The sequence below is a fragment of the Mus pahari genome, chromosome 17 (genome assembly GCF_900095145.1).
Source record: "Mus pahari chromosome 17, PAHARI_EIJ_v1.1, whole genome shotgun sequence".
Classification (NCBI taxonomy): domain Eukaryota; kingdom Metazoa; phylum Chordata; class Mammalia; order Rodentia; family Muridae; genus Mus; species Mus pahari.
In genome coordinates this window covers 65,447,374-65,470,718 of record NC_034606.1, presented here as the reverse complement: position 1 = coordinate 65,470,718, position 23,345 = coordinate 65,447,374, and the positions used below count along the sequence as shown (strand labels likewise).

At 47.5% G+C, this 23,345-nt stretch overlaps 1 protein-coding gene across 5 annotated transcripts in view; it reads right to left on the bottom strand.

Moving 5' to 3' along the window:
• Positions 1–23,345, bottom strand: part of Scn8a (sodium voltage-gated channel alpha subunit 8) — a 175,902-nt gene that overhangs the window by 92,773 nt on the left and 59,784 nt on the right. For all 5 annotated transcript variants that reach the window (XM_029531137.1, XM_021216734.1, XM_029531139.1 and 2 more), the window contains one exon: positions 17,844–18,173. In XM_029531137.1, coding sequence (XP_029386997.1) covers positions 17,844–18,119 — 276 coding nt within the window. In that variant the 5' untranslated portion in view covers positions 18,120–18,173. The remainder of the gene's footprint in view (positions 1–17,843; positions 18,174–23,345) is intronic.

The window sequence follows — 23,345 nt, the reverse complement described above, 5'->3', positions numbered from 1 at the left end:
ACGGAACAGAGAGCAAAGAGCCAAGTGCCAGTCACTTTTAAGTAAAACTGTTTCCATTTAGGATGGTGCACACCTAGAATTGTAAAATGCTAGATTGTTCCATTCTATTATCCAATGGTAATCTTTGCTGCTGTTTTATTTTTTTTTTTTAAATATCCTTCCAGAATTTTTCTTTATAAGTCTTAGCATACAGATCCATCCTTAAACAGTCTTTCCCTCAAGTGAGACTACTATAAATACACCGCTGTACCGTGCATTAAAAAAAATGAACCCCCACAAAGAAAAGCCCGGGGACCAGATGGTTTCACTAATGAATTCTACCAAATGTTTAAAGAATTAGCACAAATTCTTCTAAAAGACTAGAAGAGAAGGTGACAATTCCCAAACTCATTCTGTAAGGTGACTTTATACAGAACCAGGCAATGACATCAGGGGAAGAGCAAGCTCTTGACTGATAAGATCTTATTAATACGGACATAAAAGGCATCGTTGAAAATACTAGCAACCAAGTCTCATAGCACGTGAAGGACTGAGCAAAGACAGCTTAACTAGGAAAATGGAGCAGTGTAACACAGCCTGGTGATACAAGGGGGGGTACTGTGGTGATCTCAATAGAGGCATCAGTACCTCCAACAAAACCTAACACCTCACTACAAAGATGCAAAAGTTTAACCTAGTACACACCACTTGGGACCCATAGCCAACATTGCTCTCGCTCTTGCTCGGAGGCAGGGGCCGAGTTCAAGTTTCCTATGCAGTTCCAATACAGTGTTCGGTCCACAGGCTCCCAAAGAATGGTTAGCAGGTTTTTTTTAAGTCCCTTTCCTCTTTTGTGTTTGTTTGTTTGTTTGTTTTGTTTTTGGAGACAGGGTTTCTCTGTATAGCCCTGGCTGTCCTGGAACTCACTTTGTAGACCAGGCTGGCCTCGAACTCAGAAATCCGCCTGCCTCTGCCTCCTGAGTGCTGGGATTAAAGGCGTGCGCTACCACACCTGGCTTTTTGGTCTTTTTGTTATTTTGTCTTTTTTTTTTTTTTTTTTTTTTTCAGAGCTGAGGACTGAACCCAGGGTGCACTCAACCACTGAGCTAAATCCCCAACCCCCCTTTCCTCTTATCTACTATTTTATATTCTCATAATCTGCAGAATCACCAGTCTCTCCCAGTAGAAAAGCAACTTTTCGGTGCAGCTCTCTTCATTTAGGAATGCGCCCCCAATGCCCCCCATCCCATGTTTGGTACAGTGCTGTTCTAATCACTCTTCTGATACTAGGGTGTACTGATTCTGTTGTGATCTCCAGGAAAAGCCCAGTCCTAAAAGCAAGTGGAACTAGAAGATCTGGGGTTAGCTTAAAACAGGTCAAGGGCAGAGATCTGGCTCATTCATTTCTTAGCTTTCCAAAGAAATAAATGGGCCACAACATTCCCTCTTTCTGAAGTACATGTACCCCTCTGTGTTTCTATAGCAACTCTCTCTGAGAAATGCCAGGCCTTTCAAACGACCTCCTCATTCAGCCACATAGTATTCTCATGAAGTACTGATAAAGAGGGAATTACCAGCCTATGTGCATCTTACAAAAGCTCTGGGAGGGGCACCACCCATAAAGGTTACATGGCAAAAAGTGGTGTAGTATGCCAAGCTCAGAGCCTCTTTACAGCTTCCACTGTGCTGGGCTGGGTGGTAATTTCAGGACTGCATGGCAGAATGACATTATAAGGGATGAATTCTCTGGTAAAAGGGAAATTTGAGTTCCTGGGTACACCATATAAAGTGGCCAAGAATAGTGGGGGAACAAACAAACAAACACCCCAACAACCACAACACTGTTCTATGTAGCAGGACCTAAAATTCACCCTTTCCCCCCTCATCTAAAGCCTTTACTAACTTGCCTGCCTACCTTAAGAGACAAGCAACAAGATTTAAAAACAATAAAAATAACCTATTCTCTTTGCCCTTCATTTTCTTGTCTTTTGGGTTAGTCACATGGGAGCTATTTCCTATTACAAAATCATTGCCTGCACATAGAAGGTGCTCAATAAATATTGTCTGTTGGTTAATGAACAATCCGTTATCTGAGGTGAGAGAAGAGGAGACCCTTACTTGTTAGTCAAAAAGCTAGCTAGGTTTCTGGAGATGAACCAGAAAACTGAGGCTCCTGAGGAAAATTAGGTGCTTTTATAGAATTAAAAAGAGATTGGTTTGCAAATAGAGGCTTTATCAGTTACAATTTATACATAAAGTATAACTTTCATAATTTAGAGACAATGTTGCACACAAAATAGAAACAATTTAACATCACCTCTTTCTAAACGCCTTTATCTTCTCCACTTATAAAAAGTCCTTTACTTATAAATAAGAATCATCTTTTGTAAACCAACTCCTTAAACAAATGAACATCCTCTATAATTCAGTAGCTCTATAATTTATCATCAAAATAACTAGATTTACTGATAATTTGCATGTAGTGTTTCTTAAACATGCCTTCTGTAAAACAAGAGTGTGTCTGGACCAACACAAGTATAATCCTTACAGCTCAGGGATTTCCCAGTGAACACTGGTCCTCATAGAGCTCTCATGAAAGACTGGAAATGGGCAATGACAGCAGGCTCTCTCTGTGAGTGTGTGGGCTGTTAAGTATTGTGGGCAGCACATTCTCTGTCACCATAGCTGACTCTGCCACTGAGGTACACAGAAGCCACTAACAACATGTAAATAAACAGGATTGGCTGTAATTCCGTAGAACTCCATGGACACACAAACTTTTCACACATCCAACCTTGTGGGAATAGACAACCCATACTTAGCTCGTGGGCCACATAGGACAGATGGCACTGATCTGGGCTGTGGTGTAGCTAGTACCAGTTTCTGACGAAGACCAGATTGGCTGCACTGGAACCCCCTGAGAACCTTTTTTAAAAACAGAGATTGCTAACTCCTGCCTCGGGGATGGTTAAATGAGTCTGCGGGAGAGTCCAGAGAATCTGGCCCACCAGGGAGCAAGCAGATCATCCCACGTGGGCCATCTCCATCTGCCCCTCCCTAGCTGTGTGGTCAGATGAACCACTACCTCTCCCAAGATCTCACTTTTCACATTTAGAAAGTGGGCCAGAGGCCAGTTGATTGGGTACGGCAAGTCCTTTCTAGCTTTGTTATCTCTGGTTTAGAAATTTCACAAGACATCCGCCATGAAGCGCAAAAGGCAGCATGCCGTGCTTCTGAGGAGAAAACCTACCACTATTTATCCTTCCACTTTACTTCTGGTAGAACTCTCAGAGTGATTTTGCTCTCTTACATTTAGTCTCAAAAGACTAGGGACTAAATATTATACAATAGTATAAGTAAACATAAACTTTTCTGGTAGTATTAAATAAGACTCTGTAATGAATAAATCTAAAAATAAATGTCTTACAGCAAAAAAAAAAAAAAAAAAAAAAAAAAAGACTAGGGACGAGTGTGGTTGATACTGCCTGGGAAGCCCCGCAGAGAGCGATACATCGTTTGTGCCCATGTGCTGTGCTGTCTCCCCACACTGGATCATAAGGTTCTCATGTAGTGCCTGGATGAACCCATTGTCCCCGTTATAATCAGACAGCATGATTGAAAGGTGGTAGAAACTGGGAGGCAGGGCAAAACTGGAGTGAGCAGGCTCGTGAGGGACTGGGAGGCAGGGCAGAGAGAGCAGGCGAGAGACTGGTGCTACGGATAGGCGTGTTTTCTCGCTCCTTCCTGCTGCTGTTTCCTGACTGCTGAGAAGTGAGCAGCTGTCCTCTTTTATGCCCTTCTGCCATGACCCTGTTTCACCAAAGGCCTGAAGAACCGGGAACCGATGACCACAGGACTGGACCCACTGAAATCAGGAGCCAAAATACATCTTTCTTCCTTAAAGTTGATATTCTCAAGTATTTGTTCCAGGGATGGAACAGTGAGCAGCGAGACATAAACAGATATGACTGAGAACCCACTGTAAAAAAAATATATTTATTTGAATTTTCTAGTCATTGACTCATGATGTAGCTTTGGCTGTCCTTGAACTCACTGTAGACCAGGCTGGCCTCGAATTTGCAGATCCACCTGCCTCTGCCTCTGAGTGTGGGGATTAAAGGTGTGCACCACTGCACATAATTGAAAATGTAAAGCGTCTAAACAGCCCTTTGATTCGACCTCTCTCATCCAGAAAGAAACATTCATCCCTAGCTCAATGTGGCTGCAACCACAGGCCCTTCAAAAACATGGCTGGGGAAGGAGTGAGCTTGGGACTTTTATGAGAATACTTCTTAAGCAACAGTCACTTGGTGCCTATAAAGCCTAAGACATTTTACCCAATATGTCTTAAATTAGATCTTTGTGAAGTAAATGAGTTAAAAGGAAATTGAAATTGGACTGTGGTTTATTGCCCAAGGGGAAATATCCGCTCCTAACAACAGCAGTGAAGGTTTCTAAGCACAAAGCCCGTTAAGAGCAGTGGGACAGCTCTTAGCAAATTATGGGGTGGAGTATTAATAAATGTGCCATGTTGGCATAAAGAGAGTCTCCTAAACCACATGGGATTTTCACCTCGAGTTAGCTATGTGGGGCTTGGAGCACGTGACTTTGGAGTATGGCCACGGTTAACTCAGGATGCAGCCTTATCTTTGGGGTACACAGTTAGGGGAAGAGTGGTTGTGCACACAGCCAGTACAAGCGCATTCACATGCCTACCGAACAAATGGTGATACAGTTCAGATGCACTACAATGTACAGCTTCAACATAATGCGGTGTGGCCCGCTTATTAGCATATTCTCAGCCCTGCACCCCGAACTAGAGCGGTTCCTGGCCATCTATAAAGTATAAATGGAAATGAGCAAAGGCAAGTGGGAAGAGATGCCGTGCAGATGCGTCCTCATCACGTGGCCAGAGACCAACACATAACAGAAAGTGTTTTAAGGAGTCAGTCGCCCTGGTCAGAGGTGTGACACTTGGCTCAGGGGAGTGTCCTTACGGGTAAGTTCTCAGCCATCTGAGAGGCAAGCAGCTCATGACCGTGACCTCCTGGCTCTACAGACTCATCAACCCCACAGCAGGGTTTAGCTGGGATAAAGATCCCTTTACTCTTTCTGGCTTCAATGGCGACTGCCACTAATGGTGATGGTCTCTAGAGACTGAAATTGGAACCCTTTAGATTTCTAGAACTGGTTTAGAATCACCATAGGAACACATCTCTGGGCGTGTCTATAGAGGTTTTTCCAGGAAAATTTAACTAAGGACAGGGGCCTGTCCTAAATGAGAATGGTAGGAACAGGCTGGAAGCCAAGACTCTGAATGTCATCTAGGAGCTCCCCAGTTTGAGAGCAGCTACCTGGAGAAATACTTCCCCACAGTCAGCCTTGAAGGTATAAAATTTTGCTGCAATGGTAATCCAAAAGGCTACATATCTTGAGCTGGTAGTAGAACTTGGTAGTACTGTCCAGATGGTAGTGGGCTTCTAGATATGAGAGATGCAAAGGCAAGGGGTCCTAAGGGCTTGTGCTGTCAGGTGGTGGTGGTGGCTCAAGCCTGTAGTCCCAACACTCGGGAGGCAGAGGCAGGAGGGTTTCTGAGTTCAAGGCCTGCCTGATCTACAGACTGAGTTCCAAGATATCCAGGGCTCCAAGCCGAAGAGACCCTGTCTTGAACCCTCCCCACCACCAAAAAAAAAAAAAAAAAAAAAAAAAAGCTTGTGCCAAGGTCTGTAAAGTCACTCAGGCCAGGCAGAGTGTGGTAGGGCTGGGTTCCCCACAAGGAGTCCCTGAGAGGTCGCTGCATGAAGTTGGGAAGTAAAGCCCAAGTTGCAAGAGAGACCTCAGAATGTGGCCTATCTACTGAGGAAGGAAGGGTGTAGCCATAGAGGGGATTTGTGCTACAACTCCTCCCACCCCCAAAGCTCTTGTGTGCTGTGGGTACAGTAAAGGAGAGATGGACATCCAAGGCCATCGCAGACAGAGCTGAGAGTTCGACACCCTCATCTCTGATGCTCCCACTACAGGCTGAGGCTGAGCAGGGAGCTGCAGGGGTTGGTGGCTGCTTGCTGAGCTTGGCCTCGCTTGCTTCGGCCCAGTCTTCCCCTGCTAGGCAGCCATCCCTCCGTTCTGAAATGGGCAGTGCTAATTCTCTGTGGCTGGATCCTGTCAGAATGCAATCTGTTCTTTTCACTCACTAGAAGCTTACGAGTAAAAATCTTGTCTCTCAGCTGAGACTTTGGACCCGTGAACAGTGTTGGGATGGTTACAGACTATGGAGGTGAACGGAGAGGGAATAAATGCATTGTGCATTATGAAATGAAAATGAGACCTTAGAGAGGGTAGATGTTACAACTAAAGCTAAACGCGTGTGTCTGGGGATGAGGTTGCGGAGGTTAATCTTGTCCACTTGGCTGTGTTTACAATCACCACAGAAACACTTCTTGGTGTGTTTATAAGATGTCCACACCAATATCTCACTGAGGGGAGACCCACTGTGAACATGGATGTCTCTGTTCCCTGGTCTGGGGCTCTGGACTGGATAGAAGGGAATCAGCCAGTGAACTGAGTCCAGCCCTGGTCCCTATGTGCCTCCCGAGTACAGATGAAGAGTGACCAGGTGCCTCTTGCTGTCACGGCAGACTGTGCCCTTCTTAAACTGTGAGCCAGTACAGACCCGTCCTTCCCTAAGTTCCCTTTTGTTGGGTATTCGGTCACGGCAATGGAACAGTAACCAATACACCCACTTACCTCTCCTAGGCTAGTTTTCACTAGTTATCAGCAGGTTGGCGCTCTCTTCTGAGTAACTTTGCACACGGCTAGCTCAGCAACAGAGCGGGCAACAAATACATTTCAAAAAGCGTCCCCGGGTTCTCTGGGAGTCTGAGGCAGGGACAAGACCCTGCCTCAAAACAAACAAACAAACACACATACACACACACTCATTTAGAAAAAAATATGAGGCAGAATCTAAGTAGGTTGTGAAGCCATTAAGAAATAAGTGAGCTGTTGTGATGGTTTGTGTATGCTTGGGCTAGGGAGTGGCACTATTAGGAGGTGTGGGCTTGTTGGAATAAGTGTGTCCCTTTGGGTGTGAACTTCAATACCCTAATCCTAGCTGCCTGAAAGTGAGTCTTCCACTAGCAGCCTTCAGATAAAGATGTAGAACTCTCAGCTATGTCTGCATCAAGCCTGCCTAGATGCTGCCATGCTCTCACCTTGATGACAATGGACCTAACCTCTGAACTTGTAATCCAGCCCCAATTAAATGTTGTCCTTTATAAGACTTGTCTTGGTCATGGTCTCTGTTCACAGCAGTAAAACCCTAACTAAGACACCTGTCAAATCAGAATTACTAACCTGATACCTTAATGTCCATTGGCTGGGTGGGAAAACTTCTAGAAACCAGATTTGCTGGCTGAAGTGAAATTACTATAATAGCTTTAGTATCCCTGAGAGGCACCAATGAAAACAAACAGGGCCATATTTCCAGAATACCCGGATACTCATACAACTCAGGTTTCTTGAAAAAGACTGAGCTAAAGCAAGACATGAGGACTCAGCAAAACTCTTTTGCTTGCTCTGTGTGAACGGTCAGAGCTCTGGCACACACAGTCTCTATTCCACTACCCTGGGGACCGAGCAAGGGAGGCCTCCAAACCCTGTATTAAAAAAAAAAAATCCTTGTACTGGGGCTGGAGACATGATGTAGCTCTTGGTGTTTGGAAACTGTAACTCCAGCCCCTCCACAGGCACTGCACACTTGAGGTGCACAGACAAACATGTAGACAAAACACCCATGCACATTAAATAAGTAAATACAACCTTTTTAAAAAACTCTGATGATTTTACCTATGGGTCTACTTGAAGAGCTAACCACGCTGGTGTTTATGAATCATTTACTACAGGGCGGACGTGCCACCATGCTTTCTGAGATTATCTCATGACAACCACAGTGGACAGAAGATGGGCTGTGACAGAGGTACAGGAAGTTGCCCAAGATGACAGCAGTAAGTCGGGAGACACAGGACTGCAGGGAGGGGGAGGAATGTCACAACCCCAAGGCCTAGATCTAACTTACTTGCAGCACTGCAGTGAAAGAGAATGCTTTAGAACTTGACAAGACCTGTGAGTGGTGCACGACTTTAATCCCAGCACTGGCTGGCAGATCTCTAAATTCAAGGCCAGCTTGGTCTATATAAGAAGCTGCAGACCAGCCAGGGATCAGAGAGAGACCCTGTCTCAGAAACAAAAGCAAATCTGATGACAGCAATGCCAGAGGTGTCTGCCGGAGCCGTAGTCAGAGTGAGGGTAGGGACAGCATCGGGAAGGGTTCTTGGGACAAGGTCTGCTGGCTCACAGGCAGGGAGGGCTCTTCCCGCCACACCAGGTCTAACTCTTTCATCAGTGAGGGAATTGTGTCTAATTAATCTAACACTCAGAAACAAAACATAAGCCGCCTGTACCCGAGAGCTCAGTAGGTCTTCTCAGGTAGTCGCCTGGAGGAACTCAATGTGAATGACACATGGGTGTCACTTCCTACCTACATCCTGGTCACAGGAGCCACCTGACAGCAGTACCCTGTGCCTGCTTCAAGGCTAAGTCGGCATAATGATGCTCCCTGGGGCAGGGTGGTGCAGGGCAGGGCAGGGCAGGTCTAACCTCCCTCCAGGGCCACTCTTCCCGACCCGCCTCATTGGCAATTTCTCCTCTTAAGGTAGAGGATTGCAGATGTTCAAGAACACAGCAAACTTGAGGCACATTCTGTAAAGACCAATGATAATCCAGATAGGCAGGGTCTATCTTCCGTCTACCAAGATTTTCTCAGCTTAGCAAGCAGGGGACGTGATACGAGGCCCACATGGCATGAAGTTGACAGGTCATACATGCTTATTACATGTATGACTGGGTCTGTTAGTGATGAAGAAATTGTACAGTGAAAGCCAAAGACCCCAGAGCTCTGGCCAGCCTTCTGTCAGGTGCTCAGAGATATAGTCTGCTTTCTGGCCCTTGGCTCACCCGCCTCTAAAAAAAGTCATTGAGTTTAGCTTTTGAAAAGTCTTCTTACCTTTTCAAAGCCTCGGATACCATGGCGAAGATATGGCTTAAAAAATGGCTAAGAGACCCAATACATTAAATTTCTAAACCAAACAAGAGGAAGTGTCTGCAAGTCATAGCAGAAACCCCCCCAACCAGCCACCCCGAACATCCTTCTGTAACACACGGCAGATAGGGAGCAGAGTGGGACCCCTTCTACTGTGACTGACATGTCCCCAGACCACAGGATGCAAACCTGGCTCTTCCACACAGGAGTTGAGTGAACTACAAGTAACTTATTTGGATAAGAAGGTTGATTTTTTTTTTTTTTTAAGCTGGATTTTCTTTTCTAACTTTTAAAAATGTGCATCAGGGGCTAGAGAATGGTCAATGGGTCAGAGTACTTGCTACCTACTCTTCTGGAGGGCCTGGGCTCAGTTCCCAGCTCCCACGCAGTAGCTCACAACTGTCTGAAACCCCAGTTCTAAAGCATTGGAAGCCCTCTTCTGGGCTCTGTAGGCATCAGGCACACACATGGTGCACTGACATATGTGCAGGCAAAATACTCATTCACATAAGCAATTAAAATGGAAGAATATTCATCGTAATACCAACGTGTCTTTAATACCGTTATCCTCAGATATCACAGAAACTTGGCTTTCTGGAATATCAGTGGTGCTATCCAAGACAAAAGTGAGAGGCCTGAGGGAGAAACAGTCCCATTTTGAACACTCTGGTCACCTGTGGGGAACCCACAGGGGTGTCTGGAAATGTGCTGAGTTATAAAGAGGCAATCAGGCGATAAGTACAAAAATCAGAGGTCTGGTGCTGAGACAGGGAGAGGTCGCCCAGGGTGAGTGCCAAGAGAAAACACAGCCCAAGGCTGGGGCCCTGGGAGGACAGCAGCATGGATGGGAAGGGGAGGGAAGGAGAAAGAGAAGGAAACAGAAAGGAGCCTGAGCTGTAAGGGGATTCACGTGGAAGAAGTGAAGAGTTGTAAGTAATCACGGAGTTAACACAGCTACTGGGTTCAGGGACATAAAACCTTAAGGAACACCGTCCACCTGTGGGAGATCTGGAGGCTGGCATGAGCAAGGCGAAGCTGTGGGGATGGAGGGGGTCTTGATGGCATAAGAAATGACTGGATCAACAGGGAGGCAAGATCCAGGAGGCACTGCTTCCATTCTGGGATGGGGCGGGAGGGGAGAGCAACACCAGGGGAGAGGGGTATAGAAGTGCAGAAAGGGAAGGGATAACCTGTGGCCAGAGCTCCACAGTCCAGAGGACAGGAAGGAACAAAGGACTGGGCTCCACACCTGGGCAAAGGTGTGGCACCCAGTCTTGAACAGCAGAGGGACAGGGACAGCCTGATCCTCTGCAACCAGAAGTGCTCGGGGCTCTGTGATTCCACAGGCCAGAGTTTGCAGTCCCAGCAGAGCACATGAAACATCTTCTGAGCCTGAATCAGACACCCTCTTGGTAGAACCACGGTTAACAGAAACGGCTTGGGTCAACCAGGTTGTATGTAAAGAACTACTCACGATGTCTGTGCGACTTCAGAAACTGTAAGTAAGAGAGGCCTCCTGCGGAGGTGACAGCTCACAACTAGGAAAGGGTTAAAATGAAGCTGACTATTTCAGAAAATGATTGCTATGATGGCCAAGACATCGCCTGTCACCTAAATGATTGTCATTAAAGAGAGCAACAGGCCAACGTCTATGAGAGTAAAATTTTATAACTTTCAGCAGACATCCTGGCTGCGGCAAACCCATCCTAGGATTCGGGTGAACACTGGCTCCTGTGTACAGCTTCGTGCCTGCCAAGGACTTGGGAAGCAGAGGCTCTTTTCGGGAGGTGTCACAGCTCTGGGTGACGCTAAAATGTGTGGGGTCCTGTGTGTAGAAACAGTCCACTGCATTCTGCGTAAACTCCTGAATTCATCCGCTCCTGTGTTTTCATTTCCACGAGTGTCAGAGCCATTACTTCATGGCTGGTGCCCTGGCCAGTCTCTTTGCCTCTGTGTAGCCTGTGTATCATTCACCACACTCGCTTCCCTCACCTCAGCGGTCGACAGAAACCTTTATCTGCATCTAAGACCCCCACACTTGTGGGCCCCATAGCCTCAGCTTCCAAGAATCTGGCCCCGACTCTGCTCAGCCTTCTTTCCCTCCGTACCTCAGTCACTCCCTGCTTCCAACTTACATCAGACAACCCGGCTTCTCTTACATCTGTGGCTTCTGTCCCTGTGCCTTTGTCCCCATTGTGTTCTCCATCTTTCAGAGTTCTAACCCATCCCTCGTTTCTGAAGTCCAAGGCCTAATTCAAATACTACTCTCTTGCTATAAAGCTACCCTGGGACACCTCCCCCTTGCCCAGAGCGGCATTGTAGAATATTGCTTTAGGGTAAAGAACAGACCTTATTCCATCTTCCTCAGAAGAGCTGAGGGCCTTACTCAAGAGTATTTTCATTTTCTGGGTTAAACCGATCAGGTTTTATGTGCACAGTCCACAGGGGCACGTATTCCACACCAGTGTCTCTTTTCTCAGAGTCACTTGATAGAGGAAGGCTAATAACTTAATGTGGTGGACGTGACCAAAGGTTTGTCCTACCAATAAATGGACAAATACTAAAGCATTATGTAGAGGGGATTACTTAGAACCTTAGACAAAGTCCTTTCTAATCTGAGGGTCCTGTGAGGAGTATGGAAACCATGCTGGGCACTTCACAGTGATCCAGCGTCTACCAACATCTCTAAGCCACCAAGAAACCTATTTCTTGATGTACTCCTGAGCTGCCAAATAGAACCACTCCTCTTTTTATTTTTTTGAGAATGAAATAGAAAGGTAACCAGATTTCCCTACTCAAAGAGTCCAGTTCACTTTAGAAGGTATGCTAACTCTTCATTTAAAGATCCCACTGCTATCGCTCAGGAAGGCACATGGCGTTTTCATGTGCATCATACCCTAGGATCCTCATTCACTCGACAAATACTTACTGAACGATTGATAGAGACCAGGCCGGCTTTAGCCGATGAAGGCGGGAGATGAACAAGAGCAAGGTGTTTTGTAATGAAGTAAAGTGAAGCAGGATCGGAGGCATGCACCGCTGCTGCTGCACCCGGGGTGGAGGGCAAGCTATGCCTGTTACAGACACTGAAGACACAGGTGGGACAGTAGTCCTTAGTGCACCTTAATTTTCTAGACCACAGCCCCTGCCTGGTTAACCGACACAGCTAAGATTACCCAGAACTAGATGGGACCGGATCAGAGACGAGACTTTCCCGCTCTGAGCCAACTGCTAAGGCAAGAGAAATCCGGCTTAGAAATGCTTAAATTCCCTCTGTGCATGCTTGGGTATGGGGTGAACCCGGTGTCCGCCCACCACCCCCTCTTACCACCTCATCAGAATTCTTCCTGTGCTGATTTGGTGAATAAAAAACTGAAACACTACTTCACTTTCCTATACTACGGGGGGGGGGGGGCTGTTAATGACAAAATAAGCTGAAGTTTTAAAAGTACATAGTTGTTTGAAATGTCTATGCTTACTGTGTAAAGATGGGCCATGGAACTCATCGGTAATACAGCAGTCACAGCTGATGGACACAATGCAAGCCTTCCCTAACAGCCTGGCTCTGCACACCTGTTGATATATTTGAAACAGATTTGGAAAGGCATGTCTGCCAGCAGCCCAGAGAACCTGTGCATGCACACACATGTGTGGGAGATGGGAGAGGAAAAGAGAGGAGGCCAAAGAGAGACTTAGATTTTCGGGGGATATTGGCTGTATCGTTAGTGATAGTAAGGAGAAAACTGTGAAGCCTGTGGGCACCGAGGTACCCGCCACGCCCACACTGAAAGGCACCCGAAATCATCTTCTCTAGCAGCTGAGGACAGACTGTGTTATAGGAATTGTTGGGGATCGGTTCTAATGCTTTGAATTTATCTGGCCCCCAAAATCAGAAATCTGCATGACCAACTGCTGAAGGTCCTTGACCTCAATTGTTTTTTGTTTTTGTTTGTTTTTTGTTGTTGTTGTTTGATAGATCGATAAAGAGCCAGCAGCCGATGGCTGGGCAGGAAGACTGAGAGACTGAGGCAGAACTTTTGCACTTGGGTGGGCTAGGAACTGGAAGGAAGGAAGGAAGATCTCCATGATTCGGAGGGAGACGGATCAGATTTAGAGCTGCAGAGGGGAAACCATCCGAAATGAGGGTGAGAAGGAACGGGGCCCCTGGAAGGGCTTCCCAGAGTGCCCTGTGCAGCAGAGGGCTGCTATAGGAGGGGGCTTCCCAGAGTTCCCCGAGCAGCAGATGCACATGTGCGACCGGCTAAACTACCCCTACAGAATTCAGTTTAGAGAGGACTCCGCTCTGGTGTAGAAGCACCGAGTTAGGTCATAGGATGGAGCAGCTTCTGAGCTGGGCCTGGGTGAATGGGAAGGCATTCCAGAAGCTGAGGTTAAAGGAAGAACATCCCAGGAGGAAGTGAAGCAGACCAGAGTGGGAAGCGTGGAGGGAACAGAGAACACCTCATCACATTCCAAACTCGGATGGGAGGAGCCCAAACAGGAACGGTGCCACACACAAGTAGATATGGACAGGCGTGCTCTGCTACACCTGTGTATAGACGAGGACACCAAGGCCCAGGGCATTTTATTTGGCTAAGAGCAAATCAAAGACAAAATGTAAAAGTAAAACCAGGGTTTTGATTCCCAGTTAGGTACTTGTAGTGGTCTGAAAGGAAATGGCCCCCACAGGCTGCTATGGACTGGCTCTATTGGGAAGTATGTCATAGGGACAGGCTTTGAGGTCTCAGATGTAGAATTCTCAGTTCCTTCTCCAGCACCATGTCTGCCTGGATGCTCCCATGCTTCCCTCCATGATGATACTGGACTGAACCTCTCAGACTGTAAGCCATCCCCCATTAAATGTTGTCCTTTGTAAGTGCTGCTACGGTCACGGTGTCTCTTCACAGCCATGAAACAATAACTAAGACACTGTTTTTTCCACTATGCCATTCTGTCAGGCAGTCATGGGTTAGAAGAGGTGGACGGGCCGGTTAAACAGCTCAGAAGCCTACGTCCAGGTGAGCAATATGGCGGCATTGACAGTGAGCCCAGGGGTCAGGGGTCAGATGACCACATGGCTCTTAGCCCCAAGTTTTTCATTACTCATCCTGAGCAGGAGAGTAAACCCTGGGATCATTAGGGATGCGGACAGAAGGGGAGTTTGCTCTGTTCTATAAATCTGTCTACCAGGCATCGGGACAGCTGAGCCACCTGAGGTTTAGGACAAACATTTCAGAGGCAATGGCTAGGAGCATGTTGTAAAGAATAAAGGGGTGAAGTCTAATGCAGGTTTTACCACTAACAGTGGCTCCGGCTTTAAAAAATTACTTTTGTGTGTGTGTGTGGTGGGTGTGTGCATGTGTGTGTGCACATGTGTGTGCACATGTGTGTGCACGTGTGTGTGCTTGTGTGTGGTATATGTTGTGTGGTGTACGTGCGTGTGTGTGCACATGTGTGTGTGTTTGTGTGGGGGGTGTGCAGTGTGTATATGCATGTGTGTGCGAGTGTGTATGTGCTTGTGTGTGGTTGCACATGTATGTTTGTGTGTGGTGTGTTCATGCATCTGTGTGTGCCTGCACAGTCAGGAGTGGAAGGCAGAGAACAACGGGTGGGAGTCAGTTATTTAGTAAGTATCCTTACTCAGACACCTTGCAAACTTGGATCTGGCTTTTTTGACAAAGTATCAATATCACAATTAATGTAAGCAAGCAGAATTAAATGATGTCAAAGGCCTCCACATCTTAACTTTCTGCGAGACTCAGTGAACCTCACTTTGTAGAAAAACAAATCCACAGATTGTGGAGTGAGTTGAACTTTGAGAAGCACGTGACTGCTTGGTGCAACAGGAGTGCAGTATGGTTCTTGAAGACAGGTCATTGCTGAGATTTGAACCTCTGCTTCTAGGGCTTTCTTACAAGACGGAAGCGGGTTGGACACAGAGGCCTCAGTCTCAGGCCTCAGCCACAGACACCTCCTCTGCCTCCTTAGGGAGGTCACTAGAGACACGCATGCGGTACTGCGAAGCAGCAGACAGGATTTTCTGTAGTGCGGACAGACGGACAGACGGACAGACGCCGCCAGCAGCAAAGAGAAGGCACTGGTTTGATTTTCCAAAAGGAAAAGAATGGAGGAAGGAAGAAAGAAGCTGAGAATCAGCAAGATAAAAGATTCCACAGCTCAGCATGTGGGGTACGCGCATGGCTGTACCCTGAAAGCCTAAACAATGATAACAACACAAGATTCCACGTAAACAAAAATGGAAGACAGACAACAGAACTAAGACTAAAGGAAGAAAGCTGAGAACAGGTGTCTGAGGTGGTCAGGCTCCTGATGGATCTGCTATGGCTCCTGCCACAGAGGACGCCGCCATCGCCATCACGTTACCTCTGCGGGGAAGCAGGAGTGGGAGAGGGAATAAAGGCGGGCTTTTAACCAAATACCTCTGAAATTTTGATCATGTAAATATACGACCTGGTTTTAAAACGAGATAAGTCAAAATATGTATCTGTGCCTTAAACATACTTATTTGTATTGAATAACTGAAAAAAACCAAATAAACAAATAAACGAAGGCCAAAGGGAGGAAGTGCTAACACCCAGTGCCCAGAGGGAGGGGCACGAAGGTGCAGCTTGCAGCTTGCAGCATGCAGACTTGCAGGGGGCAGAGCCATTTGCAGGGACCCCCCTGGCAAAATCGGGAACCCAACAAGGCCCTCAAAGCTTAGGATGGCCAAACCAGCAGCGCTCGGATCAGTGCCTGGTCAGTGTGATGGGCAGCTTTCAGGGTCCTGGGTGTTCCTGGAACAGAGAATCCACACCTGGATGAAGCTAGCACTTTAAAAAGACAACATGTCTTCTATTGTCCACACAAGAAAGACAAGAGAAACAAGACACAGGTCCCCTGAGGTCCCCTCAGTGATGGTCTGTTAGAAACCGAAGCTGAGGAAAAGACGGTCATTTACCAGAAGAGAGAGAGAGCTTATCTCCCAGGGATTACTCACCACAACTCCTGAAAAACAGACAGAGAGGAACATCCTCTTAAAGTCACCCTTCCCCCGCTCCCACAAGCATTCCGGTGTGTTCCCTTGTAGGAGAAACCATGCTGATTTAGCCCATGTGAGCCTTGGTCAGTGAGAAGGGCCAGTAACAGAACGGGTGAGCACCTGAGGTAGGTCGAGAAAGCGTGTTCTTTTTAATCAGATGGAGAACTCCTCATTTAGAAGGAGGGGTGCGTGCCTGCCATGCTCGGAGCCTCTGTTCAAGCCTCGCTGTAGAGTATGTGGTGTGACGGTCTGTAGCCCCACAACTCAAGAGGTTGAGGCAGGAGGATTAGGAGTTCATGTGATTACATGGTGACTTCGGGGCCAAGTTGGGCTACTGTGTAAGACCCTGTCCCAAGTAGACGGCCAGACAGACAGACAGATTATGGATAGATTATAGATAGGTAGGTAGATTATAGATAGAGATAGATTATAAGTAGGTAGATAGACAAATTGATTGATTGATAGATTATAGGTAGGTAGACAGATTATATTATTTATGCATTACATATGTACGTACATAAGTATGTATGTATGATGTATGTATATATGTATGTATGTATGTATGCACACACTATTGAGAGGGTGTGCATACCAGGGCACTCAGGTAACCTGAAGACATCTCACGGGTCCACTCCCTCCCCACATCGCATGGGACCCTGGGACCACATTTAGGCCCTTAGACCTAGAGTCTTGCCTGCTGAGCCTTCTCACTAACCCTAGATAGGTCTCTTCATTCTATTCCACTTACAAGACAAAGAAGCTAAAAGCTTTTTTTAAAAATGCACCAACTGCCCCAGTTCAAAAGGGCAGGCGTGTTAACAAAGGTAGTGTACTGAAGCTTTCTATTGTAAGCACACAATTACACACAACCATCTCGTCATCCCATTAGCTGGAAAACCCACTGACACAGTTATTTAAATGACATCTGTGGCATGAGGTGGGTCTCCTACAAGGTGACGTCAGCCCTCAGGATCCAGCGGCTAATCACTTGGCCAGAGAGAATCAAAATCAGAGGTTTGGCTTCTTCCCTTGTCTTGTTTCATACAATAATCTAAGCTTTGGGCAGACACTGTTCAAGAAGCTTGAACCCTTGGCCAAATGAAGCCTGGTCTTTTACCAGGGGGACAAGATTGACTTTGCTACAAAGATCCATCCAAACTATGGGCCCAGTGTGTGCCACTGTGTCTGCCCCACATGCACAGACAGCAGCACACCATGGTCTCCATTACCTCTCCAGCCCGCTGCTGCGCTAACAATATCACCTTTATATACAAAGATGGGATACTAGTGTGGGTGAGGGAGATCCCACACCGCTGTAGTACCCTTCCAAACACTAATAAATAGATGTGTTTCACCTATGCCCACACTTCCTTCCTTCCTCTCCTTCTGTCTTCCCCTCAAATTCTCAAGGGCTTCATGTGCTAGGAAGTGCTCTGTCACTGAGCTACATCCTCACCACCCTGCCACATGTATATTTTGTTTTTAAAGCTTGCCTGGAGCCAAAACTGGAAGTCTTGCTAACAGGGGTTGGCCTGTCGGAAGGCCTGAAAGTGACCCACAGCAGCAACAAAATGGGGAAAGAAGATCCCAGGTGGAAGCAAGGGCTCGCTATGTCTTCCCTGACACAGCACGTGTCTCCCCACTTGGGCAGAGACACAGCTCCTTCTCCCCTCTCCCCAGCCTGAAGGGAAGGGGGCCTGTGCAGCTGGGCCTCCTCCAACTCACTTTCTGCGTCAAATAGTATGGGTCAAAGTCCTCCAGGGGAACCGCAACCAGGCCTTGCGGGATGTCCCCATAGATGAAAGGCAAACTCTTCCCCGCCTCCAGGTCACTGTTTGGCTTGGGCTTGCTGTCTTCATCGTCTTCCCGGTGGCTGCCATCCGCCTTGGGTGGTTTCTTGAGCTTGCTCTCGGCGATGCGCCTCTCGATGTTTGCCAGCGACTCTGGGGTGAAAGGCTTGAAACTGTCGGGGCCTGGTGGTGCGAGCAGCCGCGCTGCCATCTTCTCATTCTGCAGCAGCTTCGTTAGTTATGCTGAGTCCGGGACAGGTCGGCTCTGGAAGAACAGCAACACAGGCAGCGTTAATCAATCACCGCTCTAAAAGGAGGCCAGGATGAGACCAGCTCCTTCTCGACCTCCATTCACAGCCTCCGCCACATGGCTTCCACCTCGGCACACTTCCTCCTCATCTTAAAAAAAAAAAAATCTACCACAAGAGTGGCTTGGACGACCTTTGTAATGGTCCTCGGGGGAGTGGTCAGCCAGGGAGAGGGGAAGACGGGTCTCCCTATCTGTGGGCATATACTGTATTTATCTAAATCCAACCCACTGTTGAGAATCGCACACCGGCACTCTGTTCTCGGCTAACAAGGCAGTTAGAGCTCCCTAGGGCCTGCCTTGCCTGCTCCCCCTCCTCCCTCTGGATCTATGCTCCAAAAGAAAGGGTTTTCCTTGAAGGGAAAGGAACTGGTACATTGTCCCTCCTCTCAGGAACTTCACTTTTGGAAAACAAAACTAACTCCTTAAAACTTCTGCTGACACAAAATATTGGTGAAATAGTCTGAATTCATCCTTCCATTTCAAAGGTGTTTCAATTGACTAAGCTGTCAGAAATCTGCCCAATATAAGATTCCAGTGGTATCTTTTTTTAAGGATCAAGAACCCACCAGGGGACAAAGAAAGAAGACATTTTTCAGTGAGAAGGGCTGCCATCACTCCCACAGATTGCTGCTTAGTGATGAGAAAGACCAAGGGAACCTCCAGGTCCCCCCATGTGCCAGCCACACGGCACTGCAGGCCTGGGGGACTGGCTCCCTAATAGAGACTCAGACAGAAGGGAAGATGGACAGAGACTCCGCCCTCTAGAATGAGCAACAGCATGGAAACCACGCATCAGGGATTGCTTAACCCATGCACGTATGCCTTTGCACTCCTGTACACAGAACCCCCGAGTTAATTCCATCCAAGACAGAAGCAGAGGGGTCAGGATGCGGAGAAGCGCTCGCTCTTGTCTGAATGGACACAGGCCAGGGGCACATCCTGCTTCCAGCCTGGGCAGCATAAGGTTGGCACAGGAAATATACTTCTTAATGTTCTGTCTCTCACACTACACATATCCTTTAAGAGCATTTATTGACTTAGTGTATACACACACACACACACTCCCAGGAAATAGTTTTGGAAGACTAGAGATTGCTGTTTCTGCTCCTACTTAGTCCTCAGGGTCTACTTCCCATATCTATGTAAAGGGAGCCTGCTCAAGAGAGGGAGTGTAAATGCTCACTGGTGTCCCTTGGGACTCCTTTCACAGATCCGCCAGCCCAGACTCTGTGTTTTCCTGGAGACTGTGTTACCACAGCTTGGAGCTGAGTGTCTGTAGCCAGGCACTCTCAGCATGGGGTTTCCTGGGTAAGAACCAGACACTGCCCCTCCCCCCCTCAACACACACACACTGGGTGCCCTCCCACACTGCACCAGACCCTCAGGTCCAGGCAGAGGGAAGGGTCGCAGAAGTCTCTCCAGGTAAGAAGCATGGGACTTTAGAAACGTAAGACACTTGTAGGTCTTGTCCCATCCACTGTGCAGAATGAGGATTTGCAGAGCCCTAAGACAATGGAAGACTTGCCTGGGTCACAGGGCCACAACCAAGGTCTGGGACGGCTCAGTAGGTAGGGGGTGCCTGTTGCCAAGCCTCAAGACCAGAGTTCTAGACCTGAAAAGCAGAGGGAGGAAACCCACCCCCACAAGCTGCCTTCTGACCTCTATATACATACCACATGACCCTCAAATAATAAATACATACAAATGCATAACATGCAAAAAAAATAGGACCCCAACCAGACAGACTCATGTTCCAACTCCTATTTCTTTACTATTAAATTCTTATTTTATTTATCTATAGTCAATCCTATCCTTTCCCCTCCCCCCCCCCCATTGGTTTCCAGCAGACAGTCTGGCTCACTAACTCACACAGAAATGATAGGGTTTCATGATCTGAGGGTTCATTCACAGAATTTCCCAACCTGGCCTTCCTTTTCCCTCATCCCTCCCATTTCCTGAACAAGGCCAGCAAACACTCTTCCAACTGCACCCACTGTGGACTCCAGCCTCGGTGCGCCTGCCCTCGGTCTCTGCTGCAGGCTCCACTCTGCTCTCAGCTGTGCTCCAAGTGCCTTGCTCACTCTAGCTTCATCTCCAGAACAGAGTGTGAGGTCCATTGTTATCAACATTTAACAGACATAGGAACAGAGGCTTGGAGAACAGCTGTGGCTTTCCCAAAGCCACACTGCCAGAGAATGACAGTCAGGACTCCAAACATCTGTAGACACTCAACAGCCAAACAGACCTGGAACCCACAAGGCCAAAGAACTGGAACTCCAGGCTCCGGCTTCCATATCCACCACTATCTGAGGTCATTCTCTTCCTGTGCTCTGACTTCTGATAGCTTCAGCTATCCCAGTTGGGAGCTGCCTCGTTCTGTCATTCTCCAGGGCCAGCCTCCCCTCCACCAAAATTAGCTCTGTTCCCCACCACATTTTCAGCCTTCCCACTTCCTTCCTGGACCTTCTCCCTATGTATCTGAATCCCTCACTTGCTTTACCTACCTCGGACCTTGGTATCACTCATGATGTCACCCTGGTCACAGCCACTGCTGTGATCTCCCTTCCACAGACTCTCTTCTATGGCTACCCTCTCTCCCTTAGGGTGCTCATCTGTGTCAACCCATCTGTACACAAGTGACTCCGGACTTCTGTCACTAGTCCTGTCACATTGATTTGTATCAGGGGGCTTCGGACACAGACGCCTAATTAGAACGCATTGGACAATTAATTCTTACCTCTAGGCTTCCTCCTCCTGCTCCCTAGCGACCTCAGGCCTCATCACTCCTTCCTGAGCACTCAGGTCCCACAACCACAGTCAGCCTCGGTTTACCCAGGTGCATTTCCAAAGATCTCTGAAAATCTACTTTCATAGCTGTTTCCCTCCCGCAAGCCCAGGGGTTACACAGCAGATCCAATTTTGTGGCATCTCACTGCCCCTCCAGGCCTCCAGTTTCTCACACAATCCTCCCTCCTGCCTTGCTGACATCTGCTCTGGTGACTATTGTTTGTTTCCTAGTTTGTTAACGTTTCTTTTCAAAAGTAAACACAATGAAGTAAGGTATATGAATCTGCAGTGCCTGGTTCAGCCTTTACACACGAGCACACCTGTGTGGCCGCCCAGATCTGCTCTCTTGAGCTCCCTCGTTGTCAATCACCTCCACGGGTTAGTTTTGCTACTTTCTATATTTCAGTCAAGTACAGAAATACATTCAGCCTCTGGGGGTTGGCTTCATTCCAACCATCATTCTGCGAGTTCACCTTACTGCTGTCCTTCATTGTAACTGCTGAGTAGTATTCCGTATATGACCGAAGCACAGTTCACTCAGCTTACTTTAACAGGCTTTGGTTGCTTTAAGCTCCTATGATGAGAAGCTAAGCAGCCTGGATTCATTGTATCATTTGGTTAAGGGAGGAATGCAGAATTGGATACCATGTATAAACCTCTAGTGCTACCGGGTTTAGGCTCCAGCTGCCCCACACCCTTGCAGACACTCAGAACTCATGTTGTCAATTTCACTCATATTAGTGGCACCTGGAGGTTTTAAGATTCATTTATTGAGGCAAAATCTAGATAACTTGAAATGAACCATTTTAAAGCAAAAGACTCAGTTGCACTGTATTTGTAACCTCCCTGTTGTGCCCGGAGTACAGGGGCACCCACTACCCCTCACCCCAACGCTCTGTCCAGCTCCAAAAGTGTGTTAGCATTCTGTCTAAACTCCACCCCACAGTTACCTGGCAACAGCCAGGTAGGCCTGGCCCACTATAAAAGGGGCTGCTTGCCCCCTCCTCTCTCTCTTACTCCTGCTTCCCCTCTTGCCCTCTTGGGCTCACTCTTCCCTTCCCCTCTCTCTCCACGTGATCATGGCTGGCCTCTACTTCTCTACGCTCTCCTCTCTGCCTCTACTACCCTCTTAACTCCCCTCCCCATGCTCTGAATAAACTCTGTTCTATACTATACCTTCGTGTGACTGGTCCCTCAGGGGGAAGGGATGCCTTGGCATGGGCCCGTAGAGACATCCCCTTCCCCCATACCTCACCACACCCCTATAGAACATATCTTAATACTTCTTTATCTTTTTATAAATACATCAGTCCATCCCTACCACTGCATCTCTTCCAGGTATTTCCTTTAAAACAACGTGCGACCATTTGTGTCTGACCTTCACTTAGTATAAGAGTTCGAGGTAATGTCACACAGCAGTATGGATCAGTATGACACTTCTTTTCTCTCCACACCTGCACAAGCGCAAACTCACTAACCCAGTGATGGGCATTCGAGCTCATGCGACCTTTTGGCTGTTTTGAGTACCACAAGTAATGCATGTGTGACACTCTGTACCTTTTCAATTCTTGTAATGAGAAAAGATCTCATTACCCAGCCCAGGCTGGCCTCAACTTCCCAGTCCTTCTGCCTCACCCTCCCAAGCACTAGGATTACAGGGGTGAGCCACCATGTTCAGCTCCATTTCCAATTCGGTAGAGAACAGACCTAAAACAGGAACTTCAGGGTCTAATGGTGCATTTGCATTTTGCCTGCATGTCTGTGAGAACTTGTCAGGTCCCCTGGACCTGGAATTACAGTGATGAGCTGCCTTGTGGGTGAGGGGAATTGAACTTGGGTCCTCTGGAAGAGCAGCTAGTATGCTTAACCACTGAGCCCCCAGTGGTTGAGCACTTTTGTAGAAGTGCTAAGCTTTCTCCAGCGGCTGAGCCTCTGCATCCCACAAGCAAAGGAAAGTTTCTCCACCTGCTTTCCACCTGGTAGTCATGGGTCTGAAAAGGCAGCTCAAGTGTTTCCCTATGTGGCTTTGCATGTAGCATGTGCATGTGTGTGCATTTATATGTAGTGTATAGTGACTTCTAAGGATGACACAGGGAGGGTCTTTCAATGAACTGAGAACCCACTGGTAGGTTAGTTAGTCTAGGTGACCAGACTGCTGTGAGCAGCCCCAGGCTCTGCCTTCTGAGCGACGGGATTACTGGTGAGTCACTACATCTGCCCGGCATTTACATGGGTTCTGAGGACCCAGCATCTGCCCTCATGACATTTTTTTTGTTTTGTTTTGTTTTGGAGACAGGGTTTCTCTGTATAGTCTTGACTGTCCTGGAACTCACTTTGTAG